This window comes from Schistocerca serialis, chromosome 2 (genome assembly GCF_023864345.2).
Source record: "Schistocerca serialis cubense isolate TAMUIC-IGC-003099 chromosome 2, iqSchSeri2.2, whole genome shotgun sequence".
Lineage (NCBI taxonomy): Eukaryota > Metazoa > Arthropoda > Insecta > Orthoptera > Acrididae > Schistocerca > Schistocerca serialis.
In genome coordinates, this window is record NC_064639.1 from 957764008 (window position 1) to 957786030 (window position 22023).

The window sequence follows — 22023 nt, forward strand, 5'->3', positions numbered from 1 at the left end:
AAACTGGAGCCAGTTGACTCCCATTGCCACAAGGCGCGTGCCGGTGCCTGGTGGAGACAAATCGCCTACCACCATGTCCACGCCGCGTTTTTCGGCCTCCCCGAACCAGTCCTAAGATCTTTTTCGGAATATAACGCGGTCTGCTGCAAGCTTCATTAAACGCAACGCTCCTCCGGTCATACGGTCGCTTCTGGAGTTTAAATCTCACGAATTTTTCAGCGAACTTTAAGTTTTGTAATGAATAGAATTTAAAACAGACTTTGATCGCAGCTGTTTTCTTTAAAATCGTAGACACTACTTAGACGGTGAATCCACACGGCAAGTCTTTTGTGTTTATCACAGTCTTATTAGACAGAGTGTTCGGAAACGACCTTTACAACTTCGATCACGTATGTTTCAGGAATGGGGATAGGTAGCAACATGCAGATTGCGGCATAATGTTCGCACACACCTAAAATTTTAATAGCCGTTTAGCAATGTGTACTCCATCTGTGGCACGCAGGATGTCTTTGCGATATTTCAGTTCCTCCCAGCCGGCCGTTGTGGCCAAGCGCTTCTAGGCGTTTCAGTCCGGAACCGCGCTGGTGTTACGGTTGCAGGTTCGAATCCTGCCTCGGGCGTGGATGTGTGTGATGTCCTTAGGTTAATTAGATTTAAGTAGTTCTGAGTCTAGGGGGCTGATGACCTCAGATGTTAAGTCCCATAGTGCTTAGAGCCATTTGAACCATTTGAGTTTCTCCCATGTCCTCAGTAAGGTGTGCAATAAATGCTATGATGGGAAATCGCAGTTCCTGCAGGCCCTGCACCACCGTCTGGTAGACAGCATCCTTCACAAAGACACGAGGAACAAAATGTAATAGGCTTATGCTTGGAGACCTTGGGGGCTAGGAAATGGGTCCTCCCTGTCAGCTCATCGACCTCGAAATATGTCGTTAAAGACCTTCCTAACAATGTAGGCTTAATGAGGAGGGCACCATCCACCTGCAGCATGATGTCGGGTTGCAGTTCTTAGGCCTATGGAAATGCAAACTGATCCAGTGATCCAGCATGTCCAGATAAACAGGCGAGGTTATTGACGCCTCTGCCAAGAAAAACAGGCCGACCACACCACAGTTTACCTTTGGACTGCTGCGCACAATTTTCATGCTAAACTTGGGGTTCTCAGAGCCACAGATCGTCACGTTTTGTGGGCTTACCTTCCCGTGAAAGCAAGCTTCATCTTTCAAAACACCTTTTTCGAACATGTTGGGTTATCGTCGGTGCGACTCAGAATCTCAACTCAAATGGTTTACTCTCTGGCCTGTTATCTTGCTGAATCTGGGCACTGTTGCACGTGCTGCGTCATCAGGGACCAATGGAAACCATCTGTGTGCAGTTGGACTAAGATACCTGTGCATCTGGCCAGGCTACCACTGACACCACGACACTGCCAAGCACGGCTACTCTCGTGTCGTCAAACAGTCGACTGGAGAGTGGAATGGTACTCTGTTGTCTTCAGTGATGGCAGTAGGTTCTGTCTGCATTGAGTGATGGACGTACACTTGTATGGCGAGGCACTCGAATCAAGCGTTTTCGTGTGGGGGAGGGGGGGGGGGGAAGGGGGCAGCACTCATAGAAATTTTGTACTACCGTGGAAAGAAAACACCGTCTGAACAGGACTTGAAGACACAACTATACCGACCGATCGCCGTGTCTTCCTCAGCCCTTATGCGTCACTTGATGTGGATACTGTGGGGCATGTGGTCAGCACACCACTCTCTCAGCCGTTGTCAGTTTTCGTGACTGGTGCTTCTCAATAAAGTAGCTCCTCAATTGGCCTCACCAGGGCTGAGTGCACCCAGCTTGCCAACAGCACTCGGCAGACCCGGACGATGACCCATCCAGGTGCTAGCCAAGTTTGACAGCTCTTAACTCTGGTGATCTGAGGGAACTGATGTTCAAAAAATGGCTCTGAGCACTATGGGACTTAACATCTGAGGTCATTAGCCCCTAGAACTTAGAACTAGTTAAACCTAACTAACCTAAGGACATCACACACATCCATGCCCGAGGTAGGACTCGAACCTGCGACTGTAGCGGTCACGCGGTTCCAGACTGAAACAACTAGAACCGCTCGTCCACATCGGCCGGCGGAACTGGTGTTACCACTGCGTCAAGGCCATTCTGTTGTATTGCCGTGAGGTCTCCAAATTCTGTAGAGTAAACGAAGGAGTTTTCTTATTCTATTATATTACCAACTACAGTAACGGGAAAATTTTCGGGACTGTTTAAGTATGAAGCTATGTTGCAAAGAATCTTTTTTTTTCTCTCTCACTCTCTCTCTCTCTCTCTCTTTCTTTATCCTCTCTCTCTCTCTCTCTCTCTCTCTTTCTTTATCCTCTCTCTCTCTCTCTCTCTCTCTCTCTCTCTCTCTCTTTCTTTATCCTCTCTCTCTCTCTCTCTCTCTCTCTCTCTCTCTCTCTCTCTCTCTCTATATATATATATATATATATATATATATATATATATATATATAATAGAGGGAAACATTCCACGTGGGAAAAATATATCTAAAAACAAAGATGGTGTGACTTACCAAACGAAAGCGCTGGCAAGTCGATAGACACAAAAACAAACACAAACATACACACAAAATTCAAGCTTTCGCAACAAACTGTTGCCTCATCCGGAAAGAGGGAAGAAGAGGGAAAGACGAAAGGATGTGGGTTTTAAGGGAGAGGTTAAGGAGTCATTCCAATCCCGGGAGCGGAAAGACTTACCTTAGGGGGAAAAAAGGACGGGTATACACTCGCACGCACACACATATCCATCCACACATATACAGACACAAGCAGACATATTTAAAGACCAAGATATATATATATATATATATATATATATATATATATATGTGTGTGTGTGTGTGTGTGTGTGTGTGTGTGTGTGTGTGTGTGTGTGTGCGCGCGCGCGCGCGCGCGCGCGCGAGTGTATACCCGTCCTTTTTTCCCCCTAAGGTAAGTCTTTCCGCTCCCGGGATTGGAATGACTCCTTACCCTCTCCCTTAAAACCCACATCCTTTCGTCTTTCCCTCTCCTTCCCTCTTTCCTGATGAGGCAACAGTTTGTTGCGAAAGCTTGAATTTTGGGTGTATGTTTCTGTTTGTTTTTGTGTCTATCGACCTGCTAGCGCTTTCGTTTGGTAAGTCACACCATCTTTGTTTTTAGATATATTTTTCCCACGTGGAATGTTTCCCTCTATTATATATATATATATATATATATATATATATATATATATATATATATATAGTTTGAGAAGAACCAGGTGTAGTTCTAAAGGGTGACGGGGAGCTGCAGCCCCATAGCCTGGATTCGCCTCTGCAATGTAGACTTGGCGACCGCTCCATCCCAAATGCGTTCACCCACGACACGCAGGTCCCACGCCAGGCTTCATGGTTCGAGGGGTCATCAGTTACAACTCGCGATCATACATGGTGTTTCTGCAGGATAAAGTGACCAGTGCCCACTATATTGCACAGGTCGTTAACCACGTGCTACAGCCATTTCTTCGACAGGAAGTTGGTGTGATTTTTTTAGCAGGGCACTGCACAGCCACATGCGGCTACTACGCCGCAACGTGCCCTACGTGGTGTACAACTACTGCCCTGACGCAAGATTACTAGACCTCTCACCAATTGAACACATGTGGGACATAGCGAAGCGGGAACTTACTCGCTGTGCAGAGTCTGCAAGAAAAATTGCCAAATTCCAACAAAAGATGCATGGGACAGTCTATCTCACAAGGGAACCTCCCCATCACACCCCTCTCAGATTTAGTTATAAGTTGGCACAGTGGATAGGCCTTGAAAAACTGAACACAGATCAATCGAGAAAACAGGAAGAAGTTGTGTGGAACTATGAAAAACAGAAGCAAAATATAAAAAATGAGTAGTCCATGCGCAAGACAGGCACCATCAAGGATAGTATGAACTCAGGAGCGCCGTGGTCCGTGGTTAGCGTCAGCAGCTGCGGAACGAGATGTCCTTAGTTCAAGTCTTCCCTCGAGTGAAAAGTTTACTGTCTTTATTTTCGCAAAGTTATGATCTGTCCGTTCGTTCATTGACGTCTCTGTTCACTGTAATAAGTTTAGTGTCTGTGTTTTGCGAACGCACCGCAAAACCGTGCAATTAGTAGACGATAGGACGTGCCTCTCCAATATTCATTGACCTTGTTATTGAAGTCGCGGGCTATATTTGCTGGATTCATATTGCCCACGGAATACATCTCACGTATTTAATGAATTCTCGTCCAAAGTAGCGAACAGTCAACTGCCAGCCAGGGAGCCTCGTTAGCAGGAATACTCTCTCTTCCGTGCGCTGTAGTCGACTGACGTCCTGTGTTTCGATCTTTGTTTAGATGTAGCGTCCCCATACTACGGCGCAGTCACCTCGCATCGGACGGACGGACGGACAGATAATAGTTGTCTGGAAATAAAAAATTAAACTTTTCACTCGAGGGAAGACTTGAACCAAGGACCTCTCGTTCCGCAGCTGCTCACGCTAACCACGGCACTCCTGGCTTCACATAATCCTTGCTGTTGCCTATCTTGCGCATGGACTACTCAGTTTGTATATTTTGCTTATGTTTTTCATAGTTCCACACAACTTCTTCCTGTTTTCTCGATTGATCTGTGTTCAGTTTTTCAAGGCCTATCCACTGTGCCAACTTATAACTAAATCTGAGGGGGGTGCGATGGGGAGGTTCCCTTGTTAGGTTGCCATCCGACACCTTCATTGTCGTTTGCATGCGGGAATATACGCTTGCGTTGCTGCCTGAGGGGGTGCACTGTGTGTTGACGCGACTGTTTAAGCCTCTTTTCTGTAACATGTGTGTTTCATTTGGTCTGAATTCATCATCATATACCTGTACATTGGTGAACTACCTGTCACAATAATCATTTGCCAATAAAACGACCTTGTCTTTGAGAGTGCTGCTTTTTTACAGCAGTGTAGATATACTAACTGTCATTTGATACCGAATACGTGTCCGCACATCGTAGTCGTTGCTTGTGACTGCTGCAGATTAGATAAATTAACGGACACTCCCGAAAAAGAAAAGAAAAATCGGCGCAGATCCTTGGCGGTGTAGCGCATTCTGGCGCCCGTGATGGGACCCCGCTGGGACGTGTGTTCAGTCAACAAGGAGCTGTTAACGTCACTTAGTCCCTATTGCGTAAGAAATAGGGTCCTCTGGCGCCGCGGAGACGTACTACGCGCATTATCAAACTGGATCAAGTACCCACAGTAAGATGCAGTCATCAAGTACCTATTCTGGCATTAGTTCAGGTGCACACTAACATTGTTCAGTTCTGTGTAGTAAGGTACCAGATGAATAGTTTCTGCCTTACTTAATCCGTCTAAATCGTTCTGATCACCTTCAGTTAATTAATCGTATTATTCTGGGAAAGGAAATATTCCGGTGCAACGCTTGAATATGCTGCGTGCATTCGTAAAATTATTTGTAGTGCGGCAGCGCGGTTACTTTCGTCCATTACCTGCACCTACTTGCGAACTCGTTGCAGCAGATCGCCGGTAGGAAAGCCGAGCAGAAACCTACCGTACTGCAACTCGCACCAGGCTGCATACAACGTAACTATACCAAGAATCGGGAAAAGGTCTAATTTTAATGAAAGATGCAAATACTGGCAAAACTTCGGTATATTCTGAACTCGAGAATAACGCGTTCACAGCCAAGCCCATGCTAATCCTAACACAGCCATGCACAAACTCTTTCATTCACGTTAGCAAGTTTATGGTAACGTATTTCCCGAAATTTGAACAGCTACTAAGCACAGATTGTTCTTAAATGAAAATGCTCGCCATACTATTAAGTTTATCGGTGTCTAATACATTAAAGTTTTTAGTCACCGATATGCTCAATATACGATGCGGAATTGTTGTCTTGTCTCATACACAAAATTATTTAAAAAATTAGTACTTTCTAAAAAACACAAGAAAAATATGCCTTCACTTTAAAACACTTTTGAAACATGTAGCACAATAAAAACCGGCAAATTATAACTTCCTTCGGAGCTCATACTACACACGACCGTACCATTGCAAGCCTGGGCTCCGACCCCTTTAGCATTCTCCATCTTCAAGAGAAAAGGCGCACGAAGAATACTCCGTTCTGATTGGTCAGTTTTCTTAGAGGCCAATAGAAAAACATTATTCTCCCGCGTTAGTCCGCGCTTTCCACAACAAACCAATCAACAAATAACACACTTTCAAATGGTTCAAATGGCTCTGAGTACTATGGGACTTAACTTCTGAGGTCATCAGTCCCCTAGAACTTAGAACTACGTAAACCTAACTAACCTAAGGACATCACACACATCCAAGCCCGAGGCAGGATTCGAACCTGCGACCGTAGCGGTCGCGCGGTTCCAGACTGTAGCGTCTAGAACCGCTCGGCCACTCCGGCCGGCAACACACTTTCGAACTGTACTTTTTCCCGAAATAAATATTTAACATTCTGATATTTTGTTTATACTTTTCGTTATTTTGTTTATACTTTTCGTTAACTATTTTCCTTTGCACTCAAATTAGCTTTCTTTTTACCATAAACTTACTTAACATATTATGATACAAAATTCGTCGTCGTCTGCAACCACAGTCTTAAAACTTTCCCACACTACAGGATTCCTCAGTATAATAATGATCTACATATTTACTTTAGACCACATTCACGCATCATTCATACTACTTAAAGCATATGCAAAACTGTACAAACATAAATAAACAAAAAAGCCTCCAGGAAAAAAATATAACAGTCACGAAAACATTCTCTTGATCTGTTTCTTGAATATCTGTGTACCGCTGTCCACTTAACAGATGAAAATTAGGACTACGTCCTCGACTGAACCCGCTTCAGACCATCTGTCACTGAGCACGTATGAGTCATTCTCCCGATACACAGGCTCTAGACAGGAGCGAAATAAGGCGCCACGCCTCAGTAATATTACTTGTCATGAATTTGTCAGAACCGCACCGTAAGTCGATAGGAGTAGGACACAAGTTTCCTTCCAGGCGTCATAATGTAGGTTACTCGTGGTTTCCCTAAATTTCAGGCGAATGCCGACATGTTTCCATCGAAACAGCCATGACCGAATCATTTTAATTTCTATCTTCAACCAAGCTGGTGCTCTCTTTAACGGTCCCGATGTCGACGGAATGTGCCGAGTGAGGGCGTGAAAAGTATTATGGAGCGAGAACAGCACTATTGGGCAGGTAATAAAGAACTATGGAGCCTAGCCAAGGTGAATTGAAATCTGTCAGAATCGCCGTAATTTTCTATTTGCTTACTGGTTTTTCCGAGACAGACGACCATCTTCGGATTAAATCCTGCAACAGCAACAAGTCAAATACTGTATACTGCCAATGTGCACTGTAGTTTAACATAATATATACACTGAAGCTGGTCTGTGTGCCAAATTGAAACTGGTAAGCAAATAATAATTTAAAAAGCTATTGTGGCCATGACAATGTTCAGTTCAGCAGACTATGTGTAATCACTGTTCCCGTGCATTATGTTCCTGTTTGGGCTAGTGCAGTTAAGTAATACAAATTTGCAAATCATATTCTGGCGAGCTGTGCAGATGGAAGAAATGTAAGGCACAGCTGACGGGTCTGGATTTTAAACAGATGGTTTTAAGCGCCTCTTGTCACTTGTGGAGTGTTTGTTACACATAGTACCATTCCGCAGTAATTACATCTTGAAAGGTTGTGCAGAAAACGTTTCAACGTGCTACTCACCGTGAAAAAATAGTTGCTATAATCTTTTTGGCACATCTGAACTTTGGGACTGCGAGAGGCGGACAGTTTAATAGGAAACCCTAACTTATTTTACTAGTTTATTTTGTTTTGCAGTCAACGAAGGAATTAAAATTCTGAGAGAAAAAATTAAAATCTTAAGGTTTGAGACTAACGGGAAAAGGAAGAACTATTGAACAATGCGTACTGTCTTGAAAAGGGGTATGAATTGATCATAAAAAAGTAAAACAAGGATAACGGAACATGGTCGAATTAAATCAGATGGTCCTGAGGAGTTTAAATTAGAAAGTAAGACACTAGAAGTAGTAGTTGAGTTTTGCTGTTTGAGCAGCAAGCTATGATTATGACCGAAATAGAGAGAATAAAAAATGCATACTGGCAGTAGCAATAAAAACATTTCTGGAAGAGAGAAGTTTGTCGACGTCGAATATAAATTTAAGCGTTGGGAACTTTTCTGAAGGTATTTGTCTGAAGTGTGACCTTGTGCGGAAGTGAAATGTGGACGATAAGTACTTCAGACAAGAAGAGAATATACGCTTTTGAAACGTTGTTCTGCATAATACACTCCTGGAAATGGAAAAAAGAACACATTGACACCGGTGTGTCAGACCCACCATACTTGCTCCGGACACTGCGAGAGGGCTGTACAAGCAATGATCACACGCACGGCACAGCGGACACACCAGGAACCGCGGTGTTGGCCGTCGAATGGCGCTAGCTGCGCAGCATTTGTGCACCGCCGCCCTCAGTGTCAGCCAGTTTGCCATGGCATACGGAGCTCCATCGCAGTCTTTAACACTGGTAGCATGCCGCGACAGCGTGGACGTGAACCATATGTGCAGTTGACGGACTTTGAGCGAGGGCGTATAGTGGGCATGCGGGAGGCCGGGTGGACGTACCGCCGAATTGCTCAACACGTGGGGCGTGAGGTCTCCACAGTACATCGATGTTGTCGCCAGTGGTCGGCGGAAGGTGCACGTACCCGTCGACCTGGGACCGGACCGCAGCGACGCACGGATGCACGCCAAGACCGTAGGATCTTACGCAGTGCCGTAGGGGACCGCACCGCCACTTCCCAGCAAATTAGGGACACTGTTGCTCCTGGGGTATCGGCGAGGACCATTCGCAACCGTCTCCGTGAAGCTGGGCTACGGTCCCGCACACCGTTAGGCCGTCTTCCGCTCACGCCCCAACATCGTGCAGCCCGCCTCCAGTGGTGTCGCGACAGGCGTGAATGGAGGGACGAATGGAGACGTGTCGTCTTCAGCGATGAGAGTCGCTTCTGCCTTGGTGCCAATGATGGTCGTATGCGTGTTTGACGCCGTGCAGGTGAGCGCCACAATCAGGACTGCATACGACCGAGGCACACAGGGCCAACACCCGGCATCATGGTGTGGGGAGCGATCTCCTACACTGGCCGTACACCACTGGTGATCGTCGAGGGGACACTGAATAGTGCACGGTACATCCTAACCGTCATCGAACCCATCGTTCTACCATTCCTAGACCGGCAAGGGAACTTGCTGTTCCAACAGGACAATGCACGTCCGCATGTATCCCGTGCCACCCAACGTGCTCTAGAAGGTGTAAGTCAACTACCCTGGCCAGCAAGATCTCCGGATCTGTCCCCCATTGAGCATGTTTGGGACTGGATGAAGCGTCGTCTCACGCGGTCTGCACGTCCAGCACGAACGCTGGTCCAACTGAGGCGCCAGGTGGAAATGGCATGGCAAGCCGTTCCACAGGACTACATCCAGCATCTCTACGATCGTCTCCATGGGAGAATAGCAGCCTGCATTGCTGCGAAAGGTGGATATACACTGTACTAGTGCCGACATTGTGCATGCTCTGTTGCCTGTGTCTATGTGCCTGTGGTTCTGTCAGTGTGATCATGTGATGTATCTGACCCCAGGAATGTGTCAATAAAGTTTCCCCTTCCTGGGACAATGAATTCACGGTGTTCTTATTTCAGTTTCCAGGAGTGTAGTTCTGAAGATTAGAGAGGTAGATCGTACACTCGTAAGTAATGGAACGATAAAGGTAGGTCGTATAAGTAATGAACAGGTACTGGATCGAAGTAAGGAGAAAAGAAATTTACGTCATAACTTGACCAAGAGAAGCGATCGGTTCTAGGACACATCCTAAGACGTCAAGGAAGCGTTAATCAGGTAATGGAGGGAACTGTTGGTCAAAACTTGTAAGGGGAGACCACAGCTTGACTTTTGTGACTCGTTTCAAATGGATTTAGGTAGCAGTAGTTCAAAGAGATGCAGATCCTTGGATAAGATAGACCGTCGAGGAAAGCTGCATTAATGCAGTCTTCAAACTTATGACCACAGCAGTTGAGTCCCATAGTGCTCAGAGCCAGTCTTCAAACTGAGGCAACAACAACATCGAAGTAAGAACACCCAGTTTTCTTCCCCGTAACCGTGCAACCCTTACATGCCACTTAAAAATTTTTAAGAATTTCTTGGCGCCAGGGAATGTGGTGCCAGTAAAGTGTAATGATATCGTTTGATGTTTTCGCAGAAAAATATACCTAATTTTACTGACTATAAGACGCACTTTCTTCTTCAAAAAATTGCTTCCAAAATTCAGGTGCATCTTATACTCGAAATTAATATAAAAAGTCCAGTGTTTGATTTAAAATTCCCGCTGGTCTTAAAAATGGCCATATATTCGATGCCGCAGAAAACGTATCGTAATCTGGCAACACTGGATTCAACCGGCAGCAGCAGTGCAACGATGCGACGAACACGAGATGCTGGGATTCACAAGCTTGCTAACACTGCATCCCTCCCGCCCCGCCGTCACAAACCCAAAACACCATCTAGCCGGCCGAAGTGGCCGTGCGGTTAAAGGCGCTGCAGTCTGGAACCGCAAGACCGCTACGGTCGCAGGTTCGAATCCTGCCTCGGGCATGGATGTTTGTGATGTCCTTAGGTTAGTTAGGTTTAACTAGTTCTAAGTTCTAGGGGAGTAATGACCTCAGCAGTTGAGTCCCATAGTGCTCAGAGCCATTTGAACCATTTGAACAAAAACACCATCTAGCCTATGATGCGTCATTGCGGTCTACGGTGCCAGTGAACTTGAACTGAAACTGATTTGTGTTATCGATAACAGATCAATATTTTTATTAGTAGCTACTTTCGTAATGGAAAAAATAAAAGGTATTCATATGACGCGGGCTGTAAATTGAAAGTAATAGCATATCCAGAAGAACATGGAAACAGAGCAGCTGAGCGGCATTTCGGCCCTCCACCAACAGAAGAAGACCATTCGCGATTGGCGAGCTAGTAAAGAAGAATCAGAAGAAACGAGGAAGACTATGTGCAAATAGAGCAGTGAAAGCAAAATGGCCAAAACTAGATGACGACGTATTGAAATGGTGGAGTTGGTTGGTGCTACAGGTTCATCGAGTGTCATGGACTTAGCATGCGAAACAAAACCAAAATATCTCAGAAAATACCACAAGAGTATGAAGAGAAAATAATTTCATTGCATTGCATTATTATTCAGCCTCGAAAGAAAACCAGTGTGGGACTATACCAAACAGTGAATATAGAGGAAACTCATCTGACATTTGATGTGCTGAGTAACAGAACTGTTGCCATGATGGGTGGTAAAATCGTAACTATGAAAACAAGTGGACATGAAAAAATGCACTACACTGGTGTCCTTTCATGTGCTTACGGTACTTAACTAAATCCAGTGATCATTTTCGAGCGTAAAACAATGCCAGAACCTTCGGAAATACCGCCATACGTTGATTGTTCACGTACATGACAAGGGTTGGATGGACGCGACTAGTATGAAATTGTGGATTAACAGAGTGTGGGAGAGAAGGGAAGGCGCTTTATAGAAGAAGAGTGCTCTTCTTGTACCAGATCAGTTTAGTAGTCATTTGTTCGCAGCTCGTGGTCGTGCGGTAGCATTCTCGCTTCCCGCGCCCGTGTTCCCGGGTTCGATTCCCGGCGGGGTCAAGGATTTTCTCTGCCTCGTGATGACTGGGTGTTGTGTGATGTCCTTAGGTTAGTTAGGTTTAAGTAGTTCTAAGTTCTAGGGGACTGATGACCATAGATGTTAAGTCCCATAGTGCTCACAGCCTTTTGAACCAGTAGTCATTTGAAAAATTCTGTGAGAGGGAAAATGAGACAGGTAAACGCAGAGCTTGCTGTTACTCCGGGAGGACTGACTTCACAATTGCAACCTCTTGATGTCTCGATAAATAAACAGTTTAGAGTGTGTATGAGAGAGGAATGGAAAAAAATGGATGAGGGATGAAATTCAGCATGAATTCACACCGAAGAGAGTTCTAAAACGACCAACAAACAAATAAGTGTTCAGTGGTTAAAGAAGTCGTGGTCTAGAGTGAGAGAAGACATTATTGTTAAATCGTTCAAGAAGTGTGGCCTAAGTAACACTCTCGATGGCAGTGAAGACCATCTTACATGTGGATAACATTGGCGGCGGCGGCGACGACAACGAAGAAGAAAGTTCAGATGACGACATTCAGGGGTTTTAAAGGTCAGTTCGGTTTTATAAACGAAGTTTTTTTAGTCAGGCTATGCAATCTATTAATGAAAATCATGAAAATGTTATTTTTTAAAAAAAATTGTTAAAAATTAAGGTGCGTCTTATAGTCCGTAAAATACGGTAACAAGCGCAGCATTTGGTGGTGTGATTTCCACCAGTTTTCAGCCGTTGCGAAGTTCTCTTCAGTGATTCTTGAAAGAGATCAGTCCGTGCTAAACTGCTTGGCGCTTACACCGTTTCTCGGCGCGCACTGCATTGATAGTCCCTTTCCACTCAAATTTTTCTTGTAGTGCAAGTAACGACGATACAGTACGGCGATCGCGTTTCCACCATTCTGCCGTGTCGTGAAATAGCCAATCTGCGACTACCTGTGTGCGCCACTTTTGCCAAAACTAGTTCAACCAAAATAGCTTACCTCTGAGGCGAGAACCTCGCAGACAGGCGGATCGCCGATGCCTACGCCTCGCGTCCGCTTTTTTCTCCTTTTTGTTTGCTTTGTGAGCGCATCAGCACTCAGAAAATAGTCAGAAAACCAGTCTGGGCAACAAAGAAGCAGACGTGTTACACAGTGTTTCGCTAGGATGAAAACTGAAAAGCAGTCGCGTGTAGTGAAAACATGAATGCAATTAATGTCGGGGACAAAATGTTCACTGAATATCTCGTGTTCAATGTGTTTGTCTTAACGTCTCTCAGAATGTATTGAGAAAGAGTTGTTTCACGGAGAACAAAACAACGTTTGTGCATCTGCATATATTGCAAGCCACTGTGAAGTGAATGGCAGAGTGTGCTGACCATGTACAACATGGCAGGGCTTGCTTCTGTTTTAATAACTCCGTGTGTGCTGTAATTAGTGTAGCTTTATTTTCGCGGTCCATATGGGCAAGATACCTAAGGGGGCCGAATTCTTCACTTAATACAGCTTCTTCGAACCTTCGCGGAATAACTGGCGTTCATCTCCAAGCGCCTAAAATTCATGTTTCGCGTGTTTCCCTGACTAACTTTTCACTCTTTTTTGTGACTGTGTACCTTGGGGATCCATCCCAGCGTGAAGTGTTGCACTAGATACATATCTATCCAGTGTTTGCTCAACTATCCCTTTAAATTCGAGCCACAGTTCCTCCTCACGCTCGTGCCCAAAGATGAATGTTTTGAATCCCTACTTGAGCAGATACGACATGATTGCATCTTTAGCTCGCTTCCTGACCATCTCTCTCTCGACTTTTTTGTAGTTGTCTTCGGTACTTTCGTAATCTACGTTGCTACAACTGCCTCATCGTCACTGATAGCGACATCATTAAAATGCTCCGATTTAATGACATTAAATATAACATGTTTCCATGATATGTAGGCTTTCGAACTATTTCTCTGGAAAATTTACAAGTAATTAAGTCATACGGTAGGTGTATGATGGAGGTTGTTCCTCCACACACTGGATATTCGTAGACAACTCCATGCTTTACTATTAGGATATTGCATCGTACTTCAGCACAGGCACTGTAATAACGTTTTGACCCGTCGATACCAGTTACAATGCCAGACCCCCCCTCCCCCCTCGTATAGGGATTACACAATGTGTACCAGTGTCGGTTGTGACGCCTGATCGACGACATACGGTAGTGGGTTCTGGCTGTACCTGGTAAGTTGTACACGGATAGCCAAAGCGCTCAAGATGACCGCGCGCGTAAAGCGGGAAATCAGGTTTCGAGAAACGGTCCGGCACAAATTTTCATTGCCGTTACTCCATTATGCAGCTGATGGCTATCCGTATTCGCAACTATAAATACATTTCATGTTGTCTTTACTATTGTCCCAGTCAGCCCTCAAGTGGCTCAAATGGCTCTGAGCACTATGGGACTCAACTGCTGTGGTCAAAAGTCCCCTAGAACTTAGAACTACTGAAACCTAACTAACCTAAGGACATCACACACATCCATGCCCGAGGCAGGATTCGAACCTGCGACCGTAGCGGTCGTGCGGTTCCAGACTGTAGCGCCTTTAACCGCTCGGCAACTCCGGCCGGCCCCCAGTCAGCCACATCTACATCAAGCCACCTAATTGTTGTGACGAAGGGCACTTCGTGTACATGTCACTTAACGCTCTGTAAAATGATTGTTGCTAAGCCTGTGAGTGAGTGAGCACGAAACCCTATATACCTTCACGAATTTTTTGTGAGATACACACAGGAGGGAGGAACGTATTGGTTGATTCTTCTAGGAACGCACCCGTCGTAATTTTAACAGTAAAACCACATCGTGATGCAGAATGCCTCACTTGTTGCGTGTGCCATCTACATGTACGTCTGTACTCTGCAAACAACTGTGAAGTGCATGCCAGAGGGTACGTCCCATTGTACCATTTATTAGAGTTTTTTCCCGTCACAATCACATATGGAGCGAGGGAGAATCATTGGTTAAATTCGTCCGTGCATATAAAATGTAGGCTGGCAATGGCAAGGAAAGCGTTTCTGAAGAAGAGAAATTTGTTAACATCCAGTATTGATTTAAGTGTCAGGAAGTCATTTCTGAAAGTATTCGTATGGAGTGTAGCCATGTATGGAAGTGAAACATGGACGATAAATAGTTTGGACAAGAAGAGAATAGAAGCTTTCGAAATGTGGTGCTACAGAAGAATGCTGAAGATTAGATGGGTAGATCACATAACTAATGAGGAAGTATTGAATAGGATTGGGGAGAAGAGAAGTTTGTTGCACAACTTGACCAGAAGAAGGGATCGGTTGGTAGGACATGCTCTGAGGCATCAAGGGATCACCAATTTAGTATTGGAGGGCAGCGTGGAGGGTAAAAATCGTAGAGGGAGACCAAGAGATGAATACACTAAGCAGATTCAGAAGGATGTAGGTTGCAGTAGGTACTGGGAGATGAAAAAGCTTGCACAGGATAGAGTAGCATGGAGAGCTGCATCAAACCAGTCTCAGGACTGAAGACCACAACAACAACAACGTGCTGTAATTAATGTAACCTTGTCCTCGCGATCACTATGGGAGAGATACGTTGTGGGTTGTACTATGTTGCTAGAATCATCATTTCAAGAACTTTCTCAGGATAATTCACATCCATCTTCAAGAGTCTGCAGTTTAGTTTCTTCAGCATCTCTGTGACACTCTCCCACGTATCAGTCAAACTTATGACCGTTCATGCTGCACTGTGTATATGTTCGACATCCCCTGTCAGCGCTATTTGTTACGGGTCCCACACACCTGAGCAATATTCTAGGAGTAATTTCTAAGCAATCTCCTCTGTAAACTGATTGCTTTTTCCAGGTATTCTACCAGTAAACAGAAGTCTACCACCTGCTTCACCCACGACTGAGGCTACGTGATCACCCCATTTCACATTTCATATGAAGTGTTATATCAAGGTACAGTGTGTAAACTTTTAGATAGCAGACCTCTCCCTAGTCCTGAATCGGTAGAAGTCGGTAAACGTCGGGAGGCTTCGGTAGGAACGCAGTTTACACTGCTGACTATGTTGTATAAGGTAGCCATTGTCGTCTGCTCCGTTATTGTTTTGCGCGTTTTTGTTGTGCAGTTATGCTAAACATTATCAAAATGAGTGAAGAGGCAGTTGCTGGCCCATCTCGGGAGTCGCCAACAACCCCTACCGGTAGGCCTACGGTTAGAAGGAAACCAGTATTACGTAGCGATGCTCGCAAAATTATATTGCGTGTGATTGAATGCTGCGAAAAGGGAAAGGGAGTAGAAAAAATTGCTTCACCCCATTTACAAATCTACAGTGGAGCTGCTACATACACAGGACAAAGCATGCGTAGCATTGGAAGATTCAAACAGTTTTCCAAGAATCATCCTGGCGTATCACCACAAAAGCCTGGCAAGAAAAGGTGAGTTTCCATTTCAGATATTTTGTTCGCGATCACTTTGAAGGAGCCCCCTATTTCGTCCGAATTACCTTATATTTCATTTTTCCTTGCTACCGTATTGCTTTGTATGGAAACACCACTGGTTGCTGTATTATTTCGAAACAAATTCATATTACTGTACATTGCAATCGGATGAACGGTTTTTGAGCGCATAGTAGACAAACATATATATATATTTTGTACATGACGATTTCAGTTTCGTTTAGGAACAACTTTTAAAGCGAGTTTTACTTCCAAGCCTTTCGTCTGCTTTCGTGTAAGCATGACGCGCACTTCGTTGCGATTGCTTTGACAGTTGAATACCAAGATTTTTATACTAACGTCTATGGGGGGTGGGGCATTCCTTTGGATCTTACACTAATATTTACATGTCTTTGATAGCTGCAACTGCTAGGCGTGGCCGCCCCCCCCCCCCTCCCCGCCCCCAAAGGCTCCTCTCCCCTCGCCAACCAATGCTTGCTTCCTCCTCTCCCCGCACTCCCCTCACAACTCTGCCGTCTTACAGTTAACACACTGTATTTGTATGAGATAACCAATACCAACTGTGATTCCTTGCTATTGTACTTATAGGATACTACGTTTTTCCTTTTTGCAAAATGCACAATTTTACACTTCTGAACATTTAAAGCAAGTTGCACCACATTGAAATATTATCAAGATCTGACTGAATATTTATGCAGCTCTTTTCAGACAGTACTTCGTTATTGGTAGCTGCATGATCTACAAAAAGCCTGTGGTTACTATTAACATTGGTCTGCAAGGTCATTAAGATACAACATGAACACAGCAAAGGTCCCAACACACTTCCCTGTGGTACATCTGAAGCTATTTTCTTCCAAAATAATTTGTTACATCCTCCGTACAAAAAAAATTCTCAGTCTTGTCACAGATTTCGTTTGATAGCCCATACAATTGTACTTTTGATAATAAGTGTAGATGTGGTACAGAGTCAAATGATTTTTGGACATCAAGAAATACTGCATTACTTGACTGCATTGATCCAAAGCTTTCAGTAGTATATCATGTGAGAAACGTGAGAGTTGGGTTTCATGTGATCGATATTTTCGGAATCCCTTCTATTTGGCATCGAGGAAGTCATTCTGTTAGAGATACCACATTACGTTTAAGCTCCGGATATGTTCTAAGATTCTGCAACAAAAATTTAAGTTTCTTGTCTACTGTGACAAACACACACTGTCCTTTCAATGTACACTTAAATTTTCCCCAAAAATCTCACTTCTGTCAGCTTAAGGTTTTAATCAGCTTTCTGTACCTAGTATTTTGTAAGCTTTGCTGCTTTTCAGGAGCACTTCAAACTCTGACACTTTGTTGCGATTGCTTTGACAGTTGAATACCAAGATTTTTATACTAACGTCTATGGGAGGTGGGGCATTCCTTTGGATCTTACACTAATATTTCCATGTCTTTGAAAGCTGTCATTATTTGGCCTGGATGGAGAGTTACATAATCTAAAAAGCCCTTGTTTGCATTCCACACACATTCCACTATCTGGATAGCAGTCTCTGATGTGTATTGAAAACTTGTCGCATTTAGTGGAACCCTACAGTTCTCTACCCTACAGCACAAGTTTAGGAAGCCACAACTTAACCTGTCACAGAACCTTCAAAACCTCTGGTTTAGTCCTTCCACTCGACTTGGAACCAGAAGGCCATTATCATTACTGGGAACAATACAGCAAATTGTGACCTTCATTGAAACTCAAAATGTGCAAGGCTTGTCTTCTCAACCTTCTCTGCCAATCACTGAAATGATGTAAGTATGACCTTGGAGCCTAGATGTCATGCATCATTTGTTTAAATGTGTGCCACAATCTGCAGTTGGCTGCACCCTCTTCCCTCAGATACTGTCAGAATAGCCTCTTCAACATGTAGAATGAGCACCCTTCACCTCTTGCCCCTCCCCAGGCGTACAGATGAAGTACACTTGGTGTTCCGTCCTGTGTCCTTCTGCTATTTCCCTAAGGGATAGAATCATCACACATTTGAACTGCTGACGATTAATGGATTGCCCTTCTGGAAGTCAAGGTACACAGCATCAACCTGGATGCTTGTATGTACTGTTTCAGTGTCTTGTGGATGGACAGAGTAAGGTGGGTTTTACACAATCCTTGTTTGTAGAAACCATGTTGATTCATAAAGAGGAGACTTTTGGTCTTAAGAAAGTCATAATTTGCTAGCACAACACGTTTCAAAATTGTACAACATACTGACATCAGTGATATAGGCTTATAGTTTTGTGTGTCTGTTTTGACATCCTTCTTGAAAACTGAGAAGACTTATGCTTTTTTCCTATCACTAGACATGCTACACTCCTGCAGTGACCTATAGTAGATTGCTGCTAGAAGAGTAGCAAGTACTTTCGCATAATATGCTGTGGTCACTTATTTTTATATCCATCAGTTTGTTTGTGCAGAGATTTAAAGAAGGAACAGCAGTGCAATCTTCATCGTTGAAGCAATTTTGCAAGAAGACATTTAGTATTTCAGTCTTCTCTCTGCCATCCTCCGTTTTGATGCCATTATGATCACAATTTATAAATATGTGATTGAAATTTGGCAGCCATGAGCCATGGTTTTCACATGAAACATATCTTTTAATTTTTGCTACTTCCTGCCACATGAGTGATGTTTTACAAATATTGTTATTTTAGGGTAGATGTTTTGTAACACTTGAAAATGAAAACATTTAGGGGGGCATGTGTTTTGCTTCGACATCTTCGGTAAAGTATTTTAAACTTGTTGACAGTTGTCAGATAACCTTAACATAGGTTATCAGCTGATGCAGTTTGGCTTTGCGCACATTCCTCTCTAGTGATGGGGAGTAGTAACATTGGATAAAGTATACAGTTTGTGAAGAATCATCCTTGGTGTAAACAGTGTGACTGTTGTTAGTAGAAAGCAAGGAAGGAAACAGAGATCAGTGTGTACTGGAGTGTAGTAAGCAAGCCTATGAAATTCTATGTAAAACACTGAGCTACTGTTGTGAACATGAAATCTGCATGGTTCTCAGAAGTGATTGACTGATATAAATGTAGTGAAATAATGTTTTACAAAATATAATAGTCTGCTGGGAACACAGTAGCATAGTGCAGTGTAATGTTATAAGAATGATTGGCTTCCTTTCATTTAATAAAAAGGAGATATATTTGCTTGATGGATTTATCATTTTAGAGTTTCCTTTAGTCCCAAAATATATTTTAGAAAATGGATAGTGACAGCACAATAGACAAGCTGAATTTGTATAACTATCTGCTTAATTTTTTAGGTTACATATTTTTTCTTTCATAAGAATATTACTGCTTCTAACTTACTTGGTAAGAAAAGCCCTGTGATCATAATGTCATAATTTGATCCTAATGATATGGCTTTCATTAAAAACTGCGAATGCTTGTATTAAAAATTGCAAGTTTTTTTGTTTACTTATACTGAAATGAATCTGTTGCTTCAGTGCTTCATTTGCTAGATATCAGCTATGGACTTCTGTTGTTTTGGAGTCAATTATATGGTGTATATGAATCGCTAGTTCAACTTCTGATTGTTACATGACTGACCTATAGATATACTACAGCCTCCTATGTATTGCTCTCACGGGGACAGTGAAGACAAAATTAGATCAATTATCATGTGCACAGAAGCTTTTAAACAGTGTTTCTTTCTGTCTCCAAATGCAAATGGAAAGTGAAGAAACCATAATACAGGTACACTGTGAAGTTGCCCGTGCCATGCACTTCACAGTGATACAGTGATCTGCAGAGTATGGATGCAGAATTAGATGTGGATGTTACATACAGTTCCATTAGCTTAAACATTGTTTGTTTGAAATGAAAGCCAACAGAAAGTGAATTGAGCCCAATTGCTTAACACACTGTTAATAGCAGACATGCCCGAAATTCCATATATTCATTACTCTATTATTATTATTATTATTATTATTATTATTTACTTATTTATTACCATAAAATTGTCATCATATATTGCTCAAGTAGTATACATACCATAATGTTGATTTAAAAAATATGTAAAAGAGGATGTGAAGGCCTTAATCTTGCCAGGTAAAACAAATAAATAAATAATAAATGCAGATATTATGGCAAAATAAATATTCTTGTAGATATTTGAGAGTGAGCCCATGGCTGTGGGGGTAGGAATTTTTTCATTACTTGAAAGAATTACTCCCTTTAGTGTGTGTATCAATCATATAAGCTCAGTTGCATGGCAGTGGGTATAGTCAGAATAACATTCATTGATCTGAAACCATGTAATGACTGACTTTTGAATTTCTGTTTAACTGTTGCAGTGCAGGAGTAAGAGATGCGCCAGGGAGTGCTGAGAGTGTTAAACCATCCAGGCCCCAGGGGCCTGGCAATGCTACCACTGTGTTGTGGCATTACTCAGGCTCCCCCCTGCCATCTCTGGAAGCGTCTCTTCTCCAGCACCGGGCATCTGCTGGAAAAAGTTGCTGCACCTGCACCTCCAGTTCGTGGCACTCCATACAAGCAACTCAAAATAGGGGTTCCCAAAGAGATATGGCAGAATGAGAAGAGGTAGTGGAAAATTTTACTTTGACTCATTTAAAATTTGGCAGTACATTGTCTTCTGTTTCAGTATCCTTGCAGTAAATTAAATATTTGTTCAATGAAAGTGAGCAAAGTGGATAACTGCACGTTCTTGCAGAGGTCTCTTTAGAGATCTTGGTATTCTTACACTCCCTTTCCAGTATATTTACTCCCTGATGTGTTTTTGTTACTGATAGTAAAAACCAGTTTCAACTGAATTGTGATTTGCACAACCACAGTAGACAATTTTTATGTAGACTTTTGCCTCCTTTCTATGGTTCATAGTTGTGCTATATACTCTCATACAAGATATTAAATGACTTCTCAGCTAACATAAGCAAACAAAAAGGGGGTGGTGTTGGAAATCCATGTCAGTTCAAGAGAAAATTAAAATATATCATAACAGCCATTGTACCTGCAAATTACCTGGTTATCTAGATTCAAGGACTGAAAATCCATGTTAGCTACAAAGGAAGTAGTAGTATTCATTACCAAGGTGTTGACAGTAGTCGTATTGTAGACAGACCTCTGTTGTTACTGACAGTGCTCTCTTTCTCAAAAAAAAGTTCAGGGATACTCTCACACTAAATATAATGCAGCAACAGCTACTGAAGTTACCAATATAGCTAATTTTTTATTTAACTATAAAACTACATTGTAATATATCTAAAAACAAAGATGATGTGACTTACCAAATGAAAGTGCTGGCAGGTCGACAGACACACAAACAAACACAAACATACACACAAAATTCAAGCTTTCGCAACAAACTGTTGCCTCATCAGGAAAGAGGGAAGGAGAGGGAAAGACGAAAGGATGTGGGTTTTAAGGGAGAGGGTAAGGAGTCATTCCAATCCCGGGAGCGGAAAGACTTACCTTAGGGGGGAAAAAAGGAAAAAAGGACGGGTATACACTCGCACACACACACATATCCATCCACACATATACAGACACAAGCAGACGTCTGTATATGTGTGGATGGATATGTGTGTGTGTGTGCGCGAGTGTATACCCGTCCTTTTTTCCTTTTCCCCCCCCCCCCTAAGGTAAGTCTTTCCGCTCCCGGGATTGGAATGACTCCTTACCCTCTCCCTTAAAACCCACATCCTTTCGTCTTTCCCTCTCCTTCCCTCTTGCCTGATGAGGCAACAGTTTGTTGTGAAAGCTTGAATTTTGTGTGTGTGTTTGTGTTTATTTGTGTGTCT

At 43.2% G+C, this 22023-nt stretch overlaps 1 protein-coding gene across 2 annotated transcripts in view; it reads left to right on the forward strand.

Moving 5' to 3' along the window:
* Positions 1 to 22023, forward strand: part of LOC126458340 (NAD(P) transhydrogenase, mitochondrial-like) — a 248212-nt gene that overhangs the window by 127791 nt on the left and 98398 nt on the right. The window contains exons 1-2 of one of the 2 annotated variants that reach the window (XM_050095306.1): positions 19068 to 19199; positions 20560 to 20806. In XM_050095306.1, the coding sequence (XP_049951263.1) occupies positions 20574 to 20806 (233 nt within the window). In that variant the 5' untranslated portion in view covers positions 19068 to 19199; positions 20560 to 20573. Of the gene's footprint in view, positions 1 to 19067; positions 19200 to 20559; positions 20807 to 22023 lie in introns of those variants that run through there. The other variant, XM_050095305.1, reaches the window with a different exon arrangement.